Source organism: Mustela nivalis (assembly GCF_964662115.1).
Source record: "Mustela nivalis genome assembly, chromosome: 7".
NCBI lineage: Eukaryota > Metazoa > Chordata > Mammalia > Carnivora > Mustelidae > Mustela > Mustela nivalis.
Window position 1 is genome coordinate 10,968,598 of NC_139026.1, and position 22,093 is coordinate 10,990,690.

Here is a 22,093-nt window from a genome sequence, read left to right on the forward strand (position 1 = left end):
GTTTTTCAACATTTTCTTAGCGATTTGGGGTCTCTTCTGATTCCATACAAATTTTAAGATTATTTGCTCCAGCTCTTTGAAAAATACCGGTGGAATTTTGATCGGAATGGCATTAAAAGTATAGATTGCTCTAGGCAGTATAGACATTTTAACAATGTTTATTATTCCGATCCAAGAGCCTGATTTAGGCTTTGATCACCAGGGCATCCACTTTCTGAAAGAGGGCCATCTCCATAAACACTCTGCTAACGAAGCAGCCAGACTGTCCCCCTTCCTCTACCCCACATGAGGCTCCTTTGTTTTAGGAAATCTTGGTTGAATTGCATAACTGACTACTTAGGCCCACTTGTTTTTTTCTCTTCCCAAGCTTTATATTCACCAAGAAGGAGTGAGCCCACAAAACCCTGGCTCCCACCCTCAACCCGCATAAAAGAGCCCCAGGCCCTGGGTGAGTGCACTCTCCCTCCCCATGAACTTTCGATGTGACCCAGACATGCTGCGTAATTTTCGGGTCTAGCACTTAATAAATCTTTATCCTGTCTGTAGCCTGATGGCTGTTGCTGAAGGGCGTCTTGCTGTCAGAATGAGAAACCCAAGGGCCATTCCAACCCTGACACTGATGATCAATGGGCTGAGACCGACACTAAACTCCCCTCGGTCCCCATAGCTCTCTTCATCTTATGAAATTGAAGCTCTGTCCCCAGCAAACACTCACTCCTCTCTCCCTTCCCATAGGCCCCTTCACCCACCATCTACTTTTTGTATTTATGAATATGACCAAGTAACTCATTAAGTGGACTCACGTGGCATTTGTCTTTGGGTGGCTGGCTTATTTCACCAAGCACCATGTCCATGACGTTCATCCATGTTGTAGCAGATGTTAGAGCTGCCTTCCTCATAAGGCCGAGTGACATTCCATTGTAGGGATGGCCCATCTTTTTCTTATCCATTCATCCATTGAGGGTCCTGGGGTGGCTTCTGCCATTTGGCTATTGGGATAATACTGCTATTGTTATAGGATTTTTGTTCCCTTAGTGCCCATAGTTCTTGGTCATGCTGCTTTGAAGAATGATGAGGTACACCAGATGAAGAGTGGTGGGCAGCAAGGTGAAATTCATTGAGCAGCAGGACAAAGCTCCCAGAGAGGGAGGGGACCCGAAAGGGCTTACCATTTTGGCTTTCCAATCTAGGGGTATTTAAGCCCTTTTGAGGACCTGTCTTAAGCATCCTGAGTGTGGCCTCGTTGGGGACTGGCTGTTAAGGTGTGCCCCTGAGGGCTTTGATCATGTACTTGTCTTCCTCTCAGGTTATTGTTCACATGTTGCTGGTCTTTGGGGCTGACATCAGGCAACAAACTATCCCTGCCTGGGATGCTGACCCATGTTTCATGGTCCCTTGTTGTGCTTCAGGATGTTTTTCAGACATCACTCCTGCAGAGGCTGCCCAACACGATGCTAGTGTGGTTTGGGCTTAGCTATCCTGGGTCGCGGTTTGCTTGCCGGGGATCCTGGCCCTGACCACCTTTGTGTCCAATTAACCTCTTACACTCTGAACATGGGAGTATACATATCTCATTCAGACTCTTCTTTCTTTCCTTTTTTCCCTTTCTATGGGAGGGGAGAAGAGGCAGAAGGAAAGGGAGGGACAGAATCTTAAGCAACTCCATACCCAGCACATGGGGCGCAGTCCCACAATGCTGATACCACTACTGAGCCAAAACCAGGAGTCTGACGCTCAACCATCTGAGCCATCCAGGCACCCCTCGAGACTCTATTGAATAATTTTGTGTGCATACCCCAGAGTAGGACTGCTGGGTTGCATGGTAATTATGTTTAATTTGTTGAGGAAGCACCATGCTGTTTTCCACAGCAACTAGATGCTCTACTGTTTTTCAGGCTTTGCTTCAGCGCTGCAGAGACTCCAGACAAGAATCTCTCTGGTCTCCTGACTGCTGGGGGCAGAGGTTGGTGGTGGCCCTGGCACCTGCCCCAGAGATGTCTGCTGGAGTGGCTCTCCCAGCTCCCTCCCCTGATGCCTGCCACTCCTTACCCATCCAGTTCCAGATCTGTGGAACTTGAGGCTGCTTCCTCTGGGCTGAAGCTTGTTTGCAACATCCTTGGGACTTAGCAGGCTGCCTTTCAACTTGAAATCGTTCATGTCGGTCAGTCACTTCCTTACCTGTTTTAAATTGGAACCCAGAAGCCACTTTGTTCTCTCTAAGAATATGTCCAGTTCTCTTAAACTTCATACATACCTTAAAATGAAACACATATCTACTTTGCTTCAACATAAAAATATGAAGGTGACGCATGTGATTTTGTCCTCTTTATACTTAGTTCTGAACCGTCCTGAAGCTGACAATTGCTACTCGGGGCCGGATTTGACCACCCATCTGAGCAAAGACCAATAAGGTTGTCCATAGGGTGACACTGGTGGTCTGGTCACAAGTGATCCCGACCTGTGGCTCTCCTTCCACCACCCATGAGTGACCAGGTGCTGGCAGCATGGACGCAGTCCCCTCAGGTGTGGGTCTCTGCCAGCCACTCTGATGGCTTCAGAAGTCCCCGCTGTCCGATGTCCAGTTTGCAGCCCCTTCTCGGGCCACCCCCGCCCCAGTCCCTAGACAGAGGGAGACCCAGCAGGTGGGGTCTCTGCTCTGAAACACGAGTCCTAAGGTCCAGCAGGGCCGAGCCCAGCACGTGTCCCCACGGGATGGATAGACGGGGTGGGGGTGCTGGTCGTGAGCCCATGTCTGCTGATTTTCCCCATCTGATGGTGCTGTGGCATCGGCCGAACCACTTCCTCTGTGGTGTGAGGGTGTCTCTCCCACTGAGCCGGGGTCACCATCAGAGGGCTGACATGGCTTATTGACCAGAGATGTTGCCCAAGACCGCCACTCTGGAACTGCGGTCATCCTGGGTGACTTTCCTTGTGATCCTTGAGGATCAAGAGGAGCTTGATTTTATAGTCACTTGATCTTTCAGTTCCCCAGATGGCGCGGACTTGGCACTCGTCCCTGCAGGTCAGAGACACTGAATCCTCACTGGAGGGGCCTGCAGGCCCAGCCTGGCCGCTGCACTGCGTGGCTGTGATCCTGGAGCCTGGCGAGGTCCGGAGGCCATGCCATGCCTGCATGTGACCCTCAGGCCACAGCTCTCAGGGACCTCAAATTGTGGAGCAGGAGTCATTTGCTGAGGGTCCCACAGTCTGTCAGTGGCAAGGAGGTCTGAGCAGAGGAGGACCTGGAATGTCAGGCATGGGCTTGTTCTTCTGAGGGAGTCAGGACTGCGGAGGGTGGGTGGGAGGGTGGACCCGCCCGGACATGTCTGTTTCCTCACGAGCTGCTGGGACGCGGAAACTTTCAGTTTCCCTTTAGGTCCCCGATATATCTGGGCCCCGAGGTGTGGTTATTGCCCAGACACACACCCGGGTCCACCTAGGCATGAACCCCTGGATGTGTCTCAGCTCCGAGGACGATCCCTGGGTGAGTTCAGGGGTGTGGCCCTGCCCGTGGACTCCCCCTCCAAACAGCTCTGTCAGGAAAGGATTGGGTGTTGTCACGATTTTGTGGATGTGGGGGAACCTGCAGTTCCAGCCCCAGGTCCCACACGGAGCAGGGACGCAGCCCGGATTTGTAGCCGGGTTTGTCTGACTGCTTCTCCCCTCCCCCTGTGCCCCCAAAACAGTGGAGAGGGAGGGGGATACCGCTCAGCTGGGGTTGTAGACTACGTGTGACCTGAGCAGGCAACACAGATGGAAGGTGGATGTCGGGGTGCTTAAGCCTTCGGAGAATTGGGTGGAAGCAGAGCAGGTGGAGGGCAGGTGAGACAGAGCCTCTTGGCAGCCCCCAGCAAAGGATTTCCTTTTGAGGTACAAGGACTCAGGGTTGTGTTGCCCACAGTGTCTCTGAGTGTCTGCGCAGGGCCCAGCCTGTAGGGCGCCTGAGGACCTGACAGGGAGTGACTGGCCCAGGGTACTATGACCGTGACCATGACCATGACCAGGACACAGAGCAGGGAGATGTCTGGGCTTTGCTCCCTGCTCCCCACTGGGGTCTCTGTTCCACAGGAAGAGAAGAGGTCGGCCTGTGTGCCCGCAGCAGAGGGGAGAGAGGGACCAGGGGTGAGAAGCGTCACACTGCAGCGTGCTCCAGGCTTCGAATCTGAAAAGACCAAACTGTAGACTCCTGGGGTTGATGAGAAGGGCATGAACTTAGATCCATGTGTTTGCTGGCAGAGGTAAACCTAGAAGCCTTCTGGTTGTAAAAATCTCGTTTCTTACCAACACCTGCTTCAGGAGGTCTGGTCTTTTGCCCTGCCTGCGACAACTGTGTGAGTCTGGGTGAGTCCCCTCCCTGGGGATTCTCTTAAGAATACTTGGCTTCAATCTTTTCATGGGGATTCCCAGGATCTGTCGTGTTTTGTGGGCGCTCGGCTTTTGCTGGTTCAAGGATCGAGGGTGGGGTCTCCTGGCCTCTCGCTGTAGTCTGACTTTGGTCATGGTGTCCTGTGCAATTTTTAGCTGTTAATAGGGCAGATAACTGAAACTTTCCCTTTATGGTCTGGGATTTGCATCTTGATTAGAAAAGTTCCTCCAAATCAACATTATTTTTTAAAATATTATCCTCAGGACATTTGTAGATTTTTCTTTCTATCTTACACTTAAGTCCTGTTGGGATCTACTGATTGATTTTGCACAAATCTTTTGGTTTTTCCTTCTCCTCCTCCCACTCCTCCCCTTCCTTCCCTTGTCCCCTTCTCTTTCACTTTCTTTTTTTTTTTTTTAAGTTTTTTTTTTTTTGACAGAGAGATCACAAGTAGGCAGAGAGGCAGGCAGAGAGAGAGGGGTAAGCAGGCTCTCTGCTGAGCAGAGAGCCCGATGTGGGGCTCGACCCTAGGACCCGGGGATCATGACCTGAGCCGAAGGCAGAGGCTTAACCCACTGAGTCAACCAGATGCCCCAGGACACCCATGTTCTACTGCAATTTCCTCTTCCTCTTTCTCTTCACATAAACAATACTATGGCGGGAGCATGAAGACATAAGGAAATAAATGGAAACGCCCAGAAATCTGGGAGGACTGTTCAAAGCACATTAAATCAGGAGGCTAACTGGTGTGAAATCTGAGGCGTGGTCTTATTTGTTCTCGGCCACGACAAGCTTTTCATCAGGATAGACCAGAAAACAGTGGAATTGCTCAGTGGGGAGTGGAGCTGGGTGCGCTGTGCTCCCAGACCTCGGATCTGAGCCCAGCTCAGGGTTTCCCGGGAGGCCCTGGAATAGGAGTTGCAGCAGGGAATGGGCAGGGCTGCGCCAGTGCTCAGAGTCCAACAGAGGAGGACACACAGAGGACTGCAGTCGGGACAGCACACACTGAAGGGGAACCCGGAGGGTCCACGGGGGAAGACAGTGGGGAAGCAGTGGTAAACTTTACCTGCCTCAGCACAGGTAAACTTTGACAAGGTGAAGAAGGTGGGGAAAGGCATTTGGGGAGGGGGAACAATGGCCTGGAGGCTGAGGTGTGATGAGAAGCAAGGAGGGGCTCGAGGCTGGGTCAGTCTCTAGAACCTGTGACTCTTGATCTCAGGGCCCTGTGTGAGTTCAAGCTCTACATTGGGCATGGAGCCTACTTAAAATAAAATTTAAAAAAGAAAAAAAAAAAGAAGACAAGCAGGGAAGCAAGGTGTCCTTGAGGGTGCCTGGACCAAGGCAACACGGAATCAGGGATCAGTGAGGACGACAGGAGCAGGAGCATTAGGGAACTGGGGATGGGGGCAGGCTAAGGAGTTTGAACTTGGTCCTGTCCTTGGCTCCCCTTCCCTCCCTGCCCGAGGAGCCTGCCTGTAGCCATTCCTGGGAGATGCTTTGGTGAGATTCTCTGTCCTGCTGCCTCCGGAGAGCTTAGCCAGAGCCGCTGGGGATGGGAGGTGGGGACGGGAGGGCTCCGTGTCCTGTTGGGGCCACGCAGGTGGGCAGGGATGGCTAGACCCTATATCTGTAGAAGGGTGGCGCTCACGCTGATTATTCTCGTTGAACCTACGTTATCATCCCACTTTTCTTAGAGAACTTACTTCATCAACCACCGAGGTTTCTCCCACGCTGCCACTTGTCACATCAGGAGTCAGGCTGAGTTTTTATGGGTACCTGGTCCCTTGGTTCTCATCATGTTGAACGTGGTGGTGCCAGAAACCAGCCCATTATTGGGGTGAGCTGTTATTCACTGCTCTAAAGGGACTTCCACTTTCTTAAAATTAAAAAAGAAATCAAAGTAACAAGCGCATTGGTTAAAACAAATCCACTAGTCCTGAGGACTCTGCTCATCCACTTTCCCAATTTAAAAGAATCACTTTTAATGTGTTGCTTTTCCTTAGGTGGTTAATCAGTATCTTTATATGATATTCCTACAGTGGGAGAACAGATTAGGTGAGAGTGTAGGTTCCGGAGACAGGGAGTCTGGATTTGAATTCCGGCTCTGGCACTAGCTGGGTGCTTTGGGTCAATTATCTAACCTTTCTGGGCTTCAGTTCCTTTTCTTACAGAGTCATGGTGAGAACTAATGTATGAGTCGATGTGTCCAAATCACTTAGAACGGTGCCTGGTGCAAAGCATTGGTCACCCACCACGATAGCTAACTTCATTCCCTTGATTTTTAAATTGCGATATGAGCTATTTGTTTCTTACTAGGGCAGATGATGATTTCACTTATTTTTATGCTTTTTCTTACACACCTCCCCACCTTCTCCTAATATCATATTATCACTATATTTATGTCCTCAGTTAGAAACCTTTCTAGGCGTAAGCAATTTACTTACACCTTTGTTTGTTTCTTTCTTTTTTCTTACCTCTTCATTTCCTAGCTTCTCAATCATAGCTGGTATTTTGGGGCTCCTCACTTTGCAAAATGAGGATTTTAACCTTCTTCTCTCTTTAGTGGTGCTGCTCCCAACTGTACCATTGTACTTTGATTTACATATTGGCAACAAGCACATTTGGTTCTTATATTTAAATGGTCTCTTTTGTTCTAGAAGTTAAAAATCACACAAGAATGTTTACATATGTGTGATGTTTTCAGTATTTTTACTGTAAAGCTAACTTGTGAAATATGGTTTACGTGCTTTTTTTTTTTTTTTTAAGATTCTTATTAATTTGTCAGAAAGTGAGAGTGAGGCAGCAGGCAGAGGGAGAAGCAGGCTCCCCACTGAGCGAGGAGTCTGATGTGGGACAAGATTTCAGGACCCTGGGATCCTGACCTGACCTGAAGGCAGATGCTTAACCCACTGAGCCACCCAGGCACCTGGTACATGCTTTCTTGTACAGCTTTAGTTTTTCCTGAATTTCTAATTGCCTTTTTTTCTACTCCTTGCAATATTACCTTCAATGTTTCCTTAATTTCTTTTGAACCGTCTATTAGATAAGATATTATATCATATATACTATTTTAAGTCCCCTTTCCCCATAGAACTCTTCACTTCTCATTTCATTCTGGGCTGGTTGCTCTCTAGGTCTGCTGCATGCCTGCTAGTATTCCTTGGGTTCCTTTCTGTCTATGTTAATTTTCCTGTTTCCTGGACCTCACATCTTTCTATCTCTTGGTTTCTTGGCCATTATCTTCCACCTCACCCCATAAACACATGAACTTTTTTTTTTTCCTGCACCTCTTTCTCAAGTAATTTTCTAAGAATCGACAGCATTGGTAACTTGTCATTCCTCATTTAGTTCCATTTCTTCTGTCACCTTTTTGTTTTATTTTCTGGAAGTTTTTCTTGACCAACCTTTTCCTAGATTTCTTTAGTTTGTCAAAACTTTTTAAGTCCCAAGAGCCCTTTTCTTGTCCATTATTGTTATTATTATTATTATTATTATTATTATTTTACCTTTTCAGTGCATCATGTTCTCATTTTATGAAGACAACACCTTTCTAATCTCACTGAGGACATTGGGTCAAGGTTTAAAAAATTATTTTCTATAATCAAAATTATGTGGTTTTTTTCTGGTATTGTTTTTAAGGTTTATGAAGTCCAGTTGATTTTTTTAAATTAATTTTCTAAATTTTTAAATAAACATATAATGTATTTTTATCCCCAAGGGTACAGGTCTTTGAATTGCCAGGTTTACATGAGTTAATTTTTTGTTGTTTTTTCAGTAAGCTCTATGCCCAACATGGGCTTGAACTCATGACCTTGAGATCAAGAGTTGCATGCTCTACCAACAGCCAGCCAGGTAGGTGCCCAATCTGCAGTCGTTTTTTTAATCTATCTTAGCCATCCTTTCCATCTGGTCATCTTTCTTACGTATCTGATCCTAGATTGCCCATCCATATTTAAGAGAGAGGTAAGTTGACTGACAGGCTTCCATGTAGAGTGATCAGATGAGGACCCTTTAGATGTCAGAAGACAGAGGTATTTTTTCTGGAGTATTTCATTTCTGATTTTCCCCTTCTAGTGTAGACTTAGGCTGCCGTGAATATAGGGTCGGGTGTGGGGTTGGTAACCTTATTCCTGCTTCCCCTCCACCTGCCTCTCATCTTCGGTCTCCCTCTCCGCAGCTCTGTGTAGCAGACATTCTTCCTGCCTATTGCCTTGTTCTCTCTCTCTTTTTCTGATGGGAGTTCCCTCCATTCTCTTTATTCAGCTATCAATTCTCCATCCAATCTGCCTTCAAACATTTGTCTAAGCCTCTGGATTCCTGTTGGACCCATTGTCTTTTTAAAGTGGTAGCAGAGGGCACCTGGGTGGCTCAGTGGGTTGAGCCTCTGCCTTTGGCTCAGGTCATGATCTCAGGGTCTTGATATCGAACCCAACATTGGGTTCTCTGCTTAGTGGGGAGCCTGCTTCCCCCTCTCTCTCTGCCTGCCTCTCTGCCTACTTGTGATTTCTCTGTCAGATAAATAAATAAAATCTTTTTAAAATAATAAAAAAATCGGGCGCCTGGGTGGCTCAGTGGGTTAAGCCGCTGCCTTCGGGTCAGGTCATGATCTCAGGGTCCTGGGATCGAGTCCCGCATCGGGCTCTCTGCTCAGCAGGGAGTCTGCTTCCTCCTCTTTCTCTCTCTGCCTGCCTCTCTGCCTACTTGTGATCTCTCTCTGTCAAATAAATAAATAAAATCTTAAAAAAAAAAAAATAAATAAAATAATAAAAAAATAGAAAAAATAAAGTAGTAGCAGAATGAGGAGAGGCAGAGTGGGGGTTCTTGAGTCCAGCCAGCAGGACCTTGAAGACTTGAACCCAGTCTATCGCTTACTAGATTTCTGACCTGGGGCACGTCACATAGTCTGCACTTGAGTTTCCATATCTATAAACAGGGAGGCAAATGATACACGTACAACTCCATGATTATTGGAAGAAGACAGGTTATTATTTGTAAAGTTGTAGAGCAATTACTAGTGCAGAGTAAAGTCCACATATGTGCGTCACTCTTATCATTACTTATTTTTATACATGTATGTACCTTTACTATCATTTCAGTCATGTCTCAGGAGGGAAAGCTGATAAATGCTCTTTTGCTTTCTTCAAATAGGACCTGGGGTACCTGGCAGGCTTATTCTGAAAAGTATGGGACTCGACCTTGGGGTTGTGAGTTCGAGTCCCAGATTGGGTGTAGAGATTACTAAAAAAAATAAACTTAAAAACAATGCTTAGGGTGCGTGGTTGACTCAGTTGATTGTCTGCCTTTGGCTCAGTTCATGATCCTGGGGTCCTGGAATTGAGCCCCGCATCAGGCTCCCAGCTCCATTGAGAGTCTGCTTCTCCCTCGGCCCCTTCTCGTAGTCGTTCTCTCAATCTCTGAAATAATAAATAAGATCTTAAAAAAATAATGCTTAAATGTAATCAACATTTCCTGTCTTTCCTCGTCTCCCAAGACAAGCTAAAAACGAACTAAAATAAACATTCTGTCTATAAGGGTGTGTTTTTTACAAAAGACTACGAAGAACTGTTAAGAATAGAGCATGGACACCCTCGTACTGTGAGTGTGAATGTGAATTGGTATAATTTTGTTTCGTAACAGTGTGGTGCTAGGTATGAAAAAATGTGCATGTGATGATAGCTTCTGACCCAGTCATCGTGCTTCTAGAAATGTCTTAAGGAAACAATCTCAAATGCAAAACGCAAAGTTTTATACAAGGAGATTGTTCTTTTCACTTTCCTTTAGATAAAGAATTAGAAGCAATCTAAGGTTCAAAGTTGGGGGAGGACAGCAGAGAAGACTGGGCATTATTGGGAAGGCTTGAGAATCCGTAGTCAGACTGTAGGGATTGCGCCAGGACTCAGCAGGACTCCAGGCCATGTGGGATGAGGAATCTCGCAGAAGCAAGGAGGACACAGGCTGTGGGAAGCTGTGGCACCAGGAAATTGAATGAGACAAAGACTGGTTAGTGCTGCAAGCCAGCTCTGTGGAAGGAGAGGAGTCATTTACAAATACTTACACAGCTGACCCTTGAACAACACAAGTTTAAACAACACAGATCTACTTATATGCAGATTTTTTTCATTAAATACATGTACAAAATGGCAAATGTACTTGCTCTTCCTTATGATTTTCTTCATTTTTAAGATTTTACTTCTCTATTTGACAGGGAGGACACATGAGCAGGGGGGAGGGGCAGAGGGAGAGGGAAAAGCAGACCCCTACTAAGGAGGGAGACAGTTATAGGGGCTCTGTCCCAGGACCCTGGGATCATGATCTGAGCTGAAGGCAGATGCTTAAATGACTGAGCTACCCAGGTGCCCCTTACTATTGATTTTCTTAACCCTTTCTTTTCTCTGGCTTACTCTATTGCAAGAATTCAGTAGATAATACATAGAACATACATAATAACGTGTTGATTAGCTGTTTATGTTATTGGTAAAGCTTCTGGTCAAGAGTAGGCTATTAGTAGTTCAGTTTGGGGAAGTCAAGAGGTACCTGGGTGGCTCCGTTGTTAAGGGTCTGCCTTCATCTCTTGTCATAATCCCAGGGTTCTGGAACTGAGCCCTGCATTGCGCTCCCTGCCCAGTAGGAAGCCTGCTTCTCCCTCTCTCACTCCCCCTGCTTGTGTTCCCCCTCTCACTATCTCTCTCTTTCTGTCAAAGAAATAAGAAATCTTTAAAAAAGCTTGCGGAAGTCAGAAGTTATGCGTGAAGTTTTTACTGCACGATGATGGGGGTTATTGCCCTTAACCCCCGTGTTGGTCAAAGGTCACTGTACATGAATAAGAGTTTTTGCAAACACAGGATTTGGATCAGAGACCTCAGGTTCCTGTCCTGGAGTGTGTGTGGGTACTCAGTGAGGGGACACATCAGGAGCCTGCCTGTCATCAGTACTTGATCAGTATTAGCTCTTACCCTTAGTAAACACACACGTTCCCGACCTCAAGGAATTTCCAGCACACTTGTTCCCATCTTTTCTTCTGTGTTTGGTTTTATTGCTTGTGTAACTTCTCAGAGGGCAGTCTCCTTGTCCGATGATGATCTTCTTGTGCCCCAACAGGTGACAGGACCCTGACTGGCCTGGGGAGTGAGCTGGAGTGAGGTGAGTAACTTTCCTTAAATAGCAGCTGGCAGAAGCCAGTACACAAACACACGGGGTAAAGTCCATCTTGGCATTTGTCGCTATCCCAGAGGGAAGCCCCAAGACCTGGCCCCTCACTGCTGCCTGCTGCCTCCGCTGGCTCACATTTGACCCACGATTTGTTCTCTCTTCCCCAGGGGTGAAGCGACAGCTCCTTCTAACTGCAACGCGGACGCAAGCAGTAGGGAAAACTACGGCGACACCATGACCTCAGGAGCCGGTGGGCCCAGCCCAGGTAGTCGCCTTCCACGTCTCTGGATGATCCCTGGGATTGCGGGGTCGCCTCCAGCTGCGTTCACCTACTGAGGAATCAGTCCCTTGAAGAGCTTCCTTGAGCCCCCAAGAGAGGTCAAGGGGAGTCCCCAGCCCAGGAGTCTGTAGGGACACCTCCTTCTTGTCTTCTTCCCTCTTCAGGGTCATGGCTGAGGTGCTTACTTCCTTCCGTCCCCTGCTGCCCATCAAATCCATCAATGACCCAGAAGTGGCCAGGACAGTCCTCAGGGAGGTAGAGACAGCAGAGGGGAAAAAAGGGATCCTGAGGCAGGGTGGGGGAGTGAGTAGACCAGCAGCCTTGGAGGCTGATCCTGCCCTCTTGCCCTGTCCAAGCCTCCAGCATGGCTCAGGATGACTGCGGGGCTTTACAAGAGAGGCCATTTCCTCCAGCTCTCACCCTGCTGCCAGCCCGAGTGCTCTGTGAGGGTCAGTGGGCCACGACCTGGACCCCAGTCTGGTCTTTGCCACCTCCCAGCTGTGTGATCTGGAGTGCCTTACCTAACCTTACCTGTAAAATGAGAGTATTTCCTTTTGTGGCTATGAGGATCAAATAGAATGTGTTCATGTGTTTGGGCCAGGGCCTGCTACACAGTGTGTCCTCCCTAAGTATTGTTGCTGTCCCCTGTCCCTGGAGCCTGTTAGTTCCAGGTAAAACCTCTCCTCCCCTAGGATTCCCCGGCCTCCCACGGCTAATGTTAGGGCATTTGTCCTGTGTCCCAGCTGTAAGCCCCTGCTTATCAGAATGAAAGCAGGGCAGAAACTGAATCTATTGATCTCAATACGCCTTCAGCAGGCTCACACCTATTTCCCTTCCCCCTCCACCTCTGGGTCCATAAAAGCACAGTTTAGCACTGTGGTTTCCCTTCAGCTAAGCCCTGGTTTCCTCTCTCCCTTAGGGAAGCAGGAAAAAGAAAAAACTAAAAGCCTTTCATATTTTTTTTTCCATCTAGAGAGTGACAGCCTTCTCGAGGAGGCCATTGAGACTTTCCTGAACACAGTGAGGCGTGAGGAACTAGACGCCCTGCTGAGTGACCAGGAATCCTGGGAGAGATTTGTGGCTGAGGCCACTTTGTCCAGGTACCCCTCCTGCCCCCTGCACAGATGCCCCCGGATGGTCACCCAGGTCTCTTTGGGGCAGTGTCCTGGGGCTGGGGTTGAGTATGTTCCTTCTCGACAATCCATGAGGAACGTGTCTTCCATGACATTTACTGGCAGCGAATGGTCTCAGATTGAGGAGAAGGAAAACTGCAGAGGGCAGGTTATGTGACCTTGGACCTTAACCTAAAGCTGACCCTTCTCTGCCTTGAACTCTTTATCTGTTCAATTTTGAATGAGGAAGTAAAGATAATGCACGTAAGGTCCCTAGCATAGTGATGGCACATAGTAGGAACTCCATTATTGTGAACTCATTAGAGGATTGCTGAGAAGAGACGGTGGTAAGGGTCTTCTTCCTGGAGATGAGGGCCAAGCACGACTTCTCTGGGACCAGTCACAGGAACACTGACACCTCCGTCTATGGCCCTGGGGATTCGGACTAGAGCCTTCCCTCCCCATCTGAGCAGTTCCGTGAACATGCAGGATCCTGCGGGCCCATGAGGCGGAGAGGCTGGAGTGGAATTGGACTGAGCTCCTGATTCTCTCTCTGCCCAGCCCTGGGGCTCTCTTGAGTCTCTGTGTCTGGTAGTGTCAGATTGGGCATTTGTTCCATGGAAACAGTAATTCAATCTGAGAAGATTGTGGCCAGGGCCTTGGTATGAATTTCAAGGTCAAAGGTGAAGAACCTAGTCATCCTGTCCAAAGTCCCAGGAGGCTTGGACCAGGGCCAGAGCCAGTGGTGACAATTGATAAGAGGGCCAGGGCATCTAGGTTGGAGGACTAGGTAGGCTTGGGCAGTGGATCTGGGACTGAGTGAAGCTCTAGGGCACAAACTTGAGGAGACCAGGGGCCTAGCAGAGGCCCCATGAGAGGGAGAGGGGACATTTCTTCCCTCCCTTCTTTGATCTCCTCACCCCTGGGCATGCCAGGCCATGGGGCAGGGTTTCTTCCATACCTTGCCTTGGAGCTGGGTCAGTCTTGACTACCATTTGGAAGCCCCTGTCTTCTAAACTGAGCAGTCCCAGACCAATAGGAGTTAGTGTGACTTTGTGACAACTTCCAGCTCCGCAGGGGGCAGCTGCCTTTGAGGGATTCTGAGCCTCAGAAGTCCCCACCAAAGAGGAAACTACTTTCTCCACCAAATCTAGATTGTTTCCAGCTTACTAGTTCAAATAGAAGGTTCACAGAGTCTCTTGTAGCTTTAAGAGATGTCGTAAAGTTGCACATGGCCTTGGTGTACATGCATGCAAAGCTGTGACCAGCTAAGGTGTTATTTAGGCTGGTGACACCTGTGAGGTTGGGGGTGCTGGGTGGTGGGTGGGGATTCCGTGACATGAGCTGGAGAGTCTGAGGGGAACCAGGGTAGTGGGTGTCCCGGCTCTCAGTCAGTTGGGGCAGTGGCCGGGCCCCTTCAGAGGACAGCAGGCTTGGGAGAGACAGAAGCTGCCAAGCAAAAAGGTGATTAAGGACCCTTCTTGCTGTGAAATCTTGTTTTCTTAAACTCTAGGTACCCAGAGATAGCCAACTGCAAAGACTGAGGGGACAATCCCTAAGACTGTTCCTACTTTTGGCACCAACCGCAAGTTGGGTGTGGGGGTGTCCCCAACACTCCCTGAGATTGGGTGATTCCCTGGAAGCACTCACAGAGCTCACCGAGAGCTGTCCCCTTAGTTATGTTGTGTGACAGGGGAGGGATATAGGTTCCCATCAGCCAGGAGAGAGACACTTGGGGCAGAGTCTGGGAGGGTTTCCAGTGCAAAGCTTCTGTCATCCTCAGGAGGCCTTACTGTCCTGCATCCAGTGTGTGACAGTGCACGGGGAGCTTTTCCCACCAGGGATGCTCACACTGTGCAAGTAAGCAGTTACTGTGACACTTGCTAAAATGGTCAAGAAGACTAATTCATGCCATAGGCATCAAGAGTGATGTCATAGGGGAGAGAGATTGGGCTCATCTTGAAATAGAGTAAAACCGGTAGGGATTTCTAGGCAAGGAGCAGGGCGAGGGCGAGAGCAAGGGATGGGAAATCGGTAAGAGGAGACATCAAAGTGGAGGGATTCTTGCTCACCTGACCCAACAGGGTTCTTCCTGAAGGCAGGTCAAAGACTGTTGCATCAAAGGTGGATTGATCAGATGTCAAATGTGATGAGATATTGAGAGTGTGTGGATTCTCACTAAGCTGTCTTAACACAGCTCTTGCTAAGACTGTATGAAGTCTGTTAAGGTCAGAGCCCAGAAGACCAAGGTCAAGGCACAGTCAAGAGAAGGGCTCATGAGAGCCCAGGTAACATGTTTTCCGGGAGAGAGTTTTTTTCAGCCTGAACCTCAGGACAGAGTTTACTGGGGCTCAATCACATCTGCCTGCATGGCTGACCTGTCGCCTTCCGCTCCCCTGGGAGGCCAATTTGTAGATCCTCTGTGGTCACAACTGACATCTCACGACCCAAAGACTCTATCATCTTGTCAGACTGTCCCATGGCCAAAGGCCTAGGCAAAGGAAGACAGTCGTATCATTTTAGGACCCTTGACATCCTAGGTGGGGCCTAGAGCTCACTTCCCAGTGCCCAGGGCGAGAGCAGACCTCTGTGGGTAAGTTCATCCCTCAGCACACACGATGTTTCTTTGAAAGAAGGATTTCCTGTTCCAACCACACTTCCTTTCTTCATCTACAGAGTTCCCAGTCTGCACACACTGTGGTACTGACCGTGGGGATCTGTCCTTGACTATGAGGCCCTCTTCCTCCAATGGCCACTATTTAAGAGCCTCTGAGGATGACACGGACTTATTTACTCCCGGACTGGGTGTGTTATGGAGCGTGAGCCGTGTGTGGAATGTGTGCAACATTGCAGGAAGCATTCTTTGCATTTGTAACATTCCTTTCCATTTGGTTTGCAGTAAAAGTTCTGTGGTGTATGGAGGTTAGATCAAATGGAGCCCATTTTCCGGATAAGCTTCTCCTAATCCCTCGACCTTCCCTGTTACAGGGAGGAGGCAGAAGCCCTACATGAAGTTCTGAACGAGCTGCAAAGAACCATGGATATGGAGGCCGACGAGCAGGAGGCTAGGGAGAGTTTTCTGCATCAGTTTCCCGAGTTGAAACTCAAGCTTGAGGAGCGCATAAGAAAGCTCCACGAGCTCGCAGATGAGGTGGACAGGGTACACCGGGACTGCACCATCGCCAACGTAGTAGCCAACTCCACTGGTGTTGTGTCTGGCCTCCTGAGCATCCTTGGTCTGGGTCTGGCTCCTGTGACAGCAGGGGCCAGTCTGGCACTCTTGGCCACTGGAATGGGGCTGGGAGTAGCAGCCACTGTGACCCAGGTGTCTACCAGCCTCGTGGAAGACTCAAGTGAGTCGTCCGCAAAAGCCCAAGCCAGTCACCTGACATCAACTGATTTTGACAAAGGGGAGGTCATTGCAAAGGTTCTGCATGACCGTATACCCCAGATTTATTCCTTAACAGGTACATGTTTTAGAGCCCTGCAAAACATTGCAAACAATGTTCGTGCCATCAACCTAGCCAAAGTCAAACCTCGCCTTGTAGTCAATGCCAGGCGCCTTATGACATCTCAGAGAATCTCAGTTCGAGGTGGCCGGCAGGTGCAGAAAGCTTTTGGAGGCACTGCTCTGGCAATGACCAAAGGAGCCCGGATCATGGGTGCGGTCACTGCCGGTCTCTCCCTTGCAATGGATGTGGTCAACCTCGTGAAAGACTCAGAGCACTTGCAAAAGGGCGCAAAGACAGAGTCAGCTGAAGACATAAGGCAGCAGGCCCGGGAGCTGGAGAGCAAGCTGAAGAAGCTCAGCGAGATCTATGAAATTCTGAAGGAGGGCCCGACTCCGTGATCCCTGAGCAGGGCGGGGAGCAGGGACATGTGTGGGACAATGACATGGAGGTGCCTTATTAGAGGGGGATATAATGCAAAATGAAGCTTTTGTGCTCGGGTTATTGAGTAGTTGGCATTTTTGGCATTCTGAAGCTGAGCCCAATGAGGGAGGGGTTATTGCAGTTGGCAGAAGGGTAGGGGGGAATGTTTAACAAGTTGTTGGTGCTCTTTGGGTTCAGGGTGCACTGAGCGACCAATGAAATTCCAACGATAATCTAAAGGGTGTTGGAACAATGGCTGATTTGGGAAAAAAAAAAAAAAGTGGTGGTGGAAGCGGGGAAATAGAGAAGAGCTAGCAGAGGCCGGCCGCAAGTCAGGGAACCTGGCCATATGTCGAGATCAACCAGCTCGGGGGCCAGGAGACGCCGCCTCTCTGAGCCTCAGAGTCCTCATCGCTTGGTTGGGGGGGGGAGTGTATTGAAGATCTGTGTGGCTTTCTCAATCCTGTCTTCTATCGCCTGCTTCAATAAATATGGACCGATGCATTGTGCCTTTGGTTGAGTTCAGCATGGGGCTCGCCTGGGCTCTGGAGGCCTGACTTCCCTTCTCCATGGACTTGTCTTCTGGGATCCCGGGAACCATGTCCTCCATTGCTTCTCCTGCTCACTCCCTGGGCTCCCACTCTCCCACCTGCTTATTTTCCTCAGAGCTCAGCACCCTGCAGGCCCCACTGGGACTCCCAGGGAAAGCTTGCACACATCTGGTGTCGCACTGAATACACGCCTGTCCTTCAGCCAGTGTCCAGAACCCCGGGATCGAAGGGACGGATGGCTGTGTTTTTCTGGTGGGCGGGGGAACCGAGCCTTGAAAGCTGCAGACTTCCTCCTCCCTCCCTCCCTTGTGGACCACCAAGCACCTCAAGGCCTTGCTGTCCCCACCACAGAGTCATGGGATTCTCTCTTCCTTCCTTCTTTCCCAGACCCCACCTCCTTTCCCTTCTTCCCAGTCACTCGTCCTGCCCTATTTCCTGTCTGTCCCCGCAGGAGGTGGGGAGGGGCTCCTGGCCATCCTTGTTCCTATGGCTTCATCAGCCCAGCCATTAGATTCTGGGGTGGTTACAGGGAAGGCGAGAAAAGCCTCACCTAGCTTTCTGGTTTAGTTGTCCCCCAGGACTCATGACCAGGGATTTTCTGCACTGGGGTTAAAGAGAAGGAGGTATTAGAGGTTTCCTCAGCGTTAAGGAATCCAGGATTTGGACACCAAGGGACAACATGGGGATTCCAGGCCCCCCCGTGTGGTGGAAAGGAGCCTCATTCATTTACTGGAAGCTCTACTCAAAGCAAGCAGTCTTGTTGTCCAGGCTTTCTCATCTCTGGTGAGCGGAATAATTCTTGGCTCCACAGCTTGTTGTTTTTCTCACCATGGTGTAGTCATCCTGTGAGAGACCAAAGGTGTGAACCGAAAAGCCTCTGGTGTGTTCTTCAGGGAGCAGGGCATGCTCAGGGTGTGAGGTCTGAGGCCTCCAGATGGTTCTGCTAGGAGCAATAGGTCAGCTGCCCCAAATTCTGTTCTTGGCATCCTTGGAATGTCATCCTCCAGTGGGGAGGGCCCCTAGTGGGGCCAACCTCTCAGATCAAAGACCATGGGACCCAGGAACCGACCACCCCCCATCACATGATGCACGGGGATGTGGAGAGCTCCCTGTGCTGGCCTCAGCCACAGGACGCTGGATGCCAGGGACCGACGGTTTTGTCACTGAACCAACCAGGAGGATGCGGGCCCTAATCATTCAGATGCTGTGATGTCCCCACTATCTTCCAATAGTGAAAAATCTCAGTAGGATTATTAAAAATCCAGCAGTTAAGAATTTAAAAGGCCCCTAGGCATCTGGATTGTAGGAATGTTGTTGCTCAGAGAATCAGGAAGGACTGAGATTGGTTTAAATGATAGAGTTCGGACTTGCTGTCAGAATACGAATGCTGGGAACCTCTGGCCTTGGTATACTGAAGGACCTGAGATCATGACCTGAGCTGAAGGCAGATCAACTGAACCACCCAGGTGCCCCCACTTCTTTTTAAGAGACTGAGAGAGAGAGAGACAGCACAAGCAGGGTAAGGGAGGGGCATAAGGAGAGGGAGAGAGAGAGAGAAGCAGTCTCCCTGATGAGTGTGGAGCCCGACTCTCGGGGCTCGATCCCAGGACCCTGAGGTTACAACCTGAGCCAAAACCAAGAGTCTGATGCTCAACCAACTGAACATCTAGGAGCCCTGGTAGTTTATTTTTAAAAATGAGTGATATGTATGGATGGATATGCTACATTTTGCCTATCCTCTTCACAGGCACTTGGGTTGTTTCATTTCTTCTTCTTTTTAAATATCTCATTTTTAAGTAATCTCTACACCCAAAGTGCGGCTTGAACTCATGACCTGAGATCAAGAGTCACATACTGACTGATCAGCCAGGTGCTCTGGTTGTTTCTGAGAAGCAGCTGTGAACAAGACTGCTCTCTACTAGTCTTGGATGGGCATGTTTTCATTTTTCTTGGGTATGCGCTACGAGAGGCTGCGTGGTATGGTAGGTTGATACTTAGCTTCTGAAGAACATGCTGAGTAATTTTCCAGAGTGGTTGTACACCTTATGCTCTCACCAGCAATTATGAGAGCTCTGGTTGCTCTGCGTCCCCACCAGTACTTGGAATTGGCCATTTCTTTCATTGTAACCATTCCCATGGGAGTGTAGTAGTGTCTCACTGAAGGTTTAATTTTCATTTTCCTGATGATAAAGTCAGTCATCTTATCATATCCTTATGATGCATGACTGTATCTTCTTTTTGTGAAGTGTCTGTTTATATCTATTGCCCACTTAGCCTGGGTGGCTCAGGTGGTTGACCATGATCTTTGTTTTGACTCGGATCGTGATCTCACGGGCATGGCATCTAGCCTTGTGACTGGCGGGGAGTCTGCTTCCCCTCTTCCTCTCCCTCTGCCCCTTCCCCTGCTTATGTACTCTCTCTTTCTCTCTCTCTCTTTCAAATAAATAAATAGAAATAAGTCTACTGCCCCTCTTCAAAATTGAGTCTTATTATTAAGTTGTAAGAAGTTTTAGTATGTTCTAGATACAAGTCATTTGTCAGATGTGTGTGCCGAGAATATTTTCTCCTGTTCTGCGACTAGTTTTTCCCTTTCTTCATTTTTTTTTGAAAAATCAGAGTTTTTCATTTTGATAAAATACAATTTTTTAAATAAAATACAATTTATCAACTTTTTTCTTTTATGGCTCACGCTTTTTGAGTCTTATCTAAGAAATCACTGCCTAACACCAAAGTTACAATTACTTTCTCCTCCATTTTCTTTTACAAGTTGTTAAGTTCAAGTTTTTGCATTTAACTTTTTGGTCCATTTCAAGTTAAGTTTTGGGTATAATGATCATCTGTGTCACGTGAATATCTAGTTATGCCAGTACCATTTGTTGAAGAGACTTTTCTTTCTCTCCTGAACTGCTGTGATTCCTCTTCTGAAAATCAACTGAGCGTATGTATTTCGGTCTACTTCTGGATTCTCCAGTCTGTCTCATTAATTTATATGTCTGTCCTTTTGCTAACACCACACTGTCTTGTTTTCTATAGCTTAACAGTGAGTCATATGATGAAATAGAGTAAGACATCCAACTTTGTTCTTTTTTTAAAATTGCTTTGGCCATTCCAGATCATGTGTATTTCCATATACATTTTAGAATCAGCTTTTCAATTTCTACCAAAAATGTCTCCTGGGATTTGGATGGGTATTACATCAACTGCAGATAAATTTGGAGGAAACTGACATGGTAGCAATATTGAGTCTTTCAGTTCGTGACATGTTGTATGTTTGTGTTTATTTAAGTCTTGTCAAACTGCTCTCAGCAATGTTCTGTAGTTTCTAGTGAAGAGCTCTTGCATCACTTTTATTAAACTCACATTTAAGTATGTTGTGGTTATTGGCACTATTGTAAATGGAATTTTTTTAAAGATTTTTATTTTTTAAGTAACCTGTACACCCCACATGGGGCTTGAACTCACAACCCCATTATGAGATCAAGAGTCACATGCTCCCCCAACTGAGCCAAGCAGGTGACCCTGAATGCTTCTCTTTTAAAATGAAAATGAAGGCAAATCTCCCCCTTCCTCTCTCTTATAAGGGCACTTCTGATTACATTTTGTGCTCATTTAGATAATCCAAAACAATCTCCTTATTCAAGATCCTTAACTTAATCACACCATCAAAAACCATTTTGTCATATGAGGTGATACAGGTTCCAGAGATTAGGACATGGACATATTTGGGAGGGCCATTACTGAGCCTATCACCATTATAAATATTCCTCTAAGCCATGCTTTTTTTATTGTATGTCTCCCAAGTGAATTGACCCTTTCATCATTATGAGATGTCCCTTGTTGTGTTTGGTAATATATTTTGTCTTGAAGTCTATGTTATCTGATATTACATGGGCCATCCCTGCCTTTTTTTTTTTTTTTAAAGATTTTATTTATTTATTTGACAGAGATCACAAGTAGGCAGAGAAGCAGGCAGAGAGAGAGGAGGAAGCAGGCTCCCTGCTGAGCAGGGAGCCCAATGCGGGGCTCGATCCCAGGACCCTGGGATCATGACCTGAGCCGAAGGCAGAGGCTTTAACCCACTGAGCCACCCAGGCGCCCCCATCCCTGCTTTTTTGTGGTAGCAGTTTGCATAGTGTATATTTTCCCACCCACTTACTTTCAACCCATCTGTATCTTTATATTTGTATCTACTTACATTTGTTTATAATCTTTAAATATCTCTTATAGACAGCACTATGGTTGCATGGTGCTTTCCTATCTATTCTGGTAATCTCAGCCTTTTATTGGAATATTTAGTTTATTAATATTTAGTGTAGTTATTCATGTTATTGGACTTAAGTCTACCATTTTCCCCTTCTTTGGCTTTCTCTTTTAACAGTTTGCTGGCACTCTTCAGCATTCACAGCTGCCCTGGGTTCTGTCCTCTCGTTTCCATTTTTTTTTTTTTTTTCCCTCAGAAAGATGGCAGGTTTTCTATCAGAATTTTAGCCACATTGAGTTGTGCCACAATTACATCTGCTTTCAAGGGAAAGCTGCAAAAATGGAGAACTCACTCTTTGCCCATCACTTAATCTATATAGACTCCCCTCAAAATCTTCCTGCTCTTGTTCATTCTACTGAGCCCTGAAGTGGTTGTTTTTTACACTTTCCAGAGTATATGGTTGTTATCTTCAAGACAGTCCATTTGTTAGTTACTTAATTGAAATTAATTTTGAGGTTTTGGTCCTTTAAAAACTTGCTGTGTGAGGTAGAGCAAGCCACTG

General features: G+C 47.7%; 1 protein-coding gene across 4 annotated transcripts; it reads left to right on the plus strand.

Moving 5' to 3' along the window:
* Nucleotides 1-372: 372 nt before the first annotated feature.
* APOL3 (apolipoprotein L3) lies at nt 373-17,283 on the plus strand. 4 transcript variants are annotated; one of them, XM_082740276.1, is made up of 7 exons: nt 3,349-3,484; nt 7,133-7,295; nt 8,142-8,218; nt 11,465-11,506; nt 11,683-11,780; nt 12,769-12,895; nt 15,896-17,283. In XM_082740276.1, the coding sequence occupies exons 5-7, from the start codon at nt 11,750-11,752 to the stop codon at nt 16,755-16,757; spliced, it is 1,020 nt and encodes a 339-aa protein (XP_082596402.1). In that variant the 5' UTR covers nt 3,349-3,484; nt 7,133-7,295; nt 8,142-8,218; nt 11,465-11,506; nt 11,683-11,749; the 3' UTR covers nt 16,758-17,283. The 4 variants fall into 4 exon arrangements, with proteins under 4 accessions (XP_082596404.1, XP_082596402.1, XP_082596401.1 ...); XM_082740278.1 differs by lacking the exons at nt 3,349-3,484; nt 7,133-7,295; nt 8,142-8,218 and adding exons at nt 373-448; nt 1,896-2,161; XM_082740275.1 differs by lacking the exon at nt 7,133-7,295.
* The last annotated feature ends 4,810 nt before the right edge of the window (nt 17,284-22,093 follow it).

Bases quoted from the DNA above. Each gene is read 5' to 3' on its own strand.
- APOL3 (XM_082740278.1), top strand. From the start codon at position 11,750: ATGACCTCAGGAGCCGGTGGGCCCAGCCCAG. The intron at 11,781-12,768 runs GTAGTCGCCTTC...TTTTCCATCTAG, and splicing joins AGCCGGTGGGCCCAGCCCAG to AGAGTGACAGCCTTCTCGAG. The intron at 12,896-15,895 runs GTACCCCTCCTG...TCCCTGTTACAG, and splicing joins GCTGAGGCCACTTTGTCCAG to GGAGGAGGCAGAAGCCCTAC.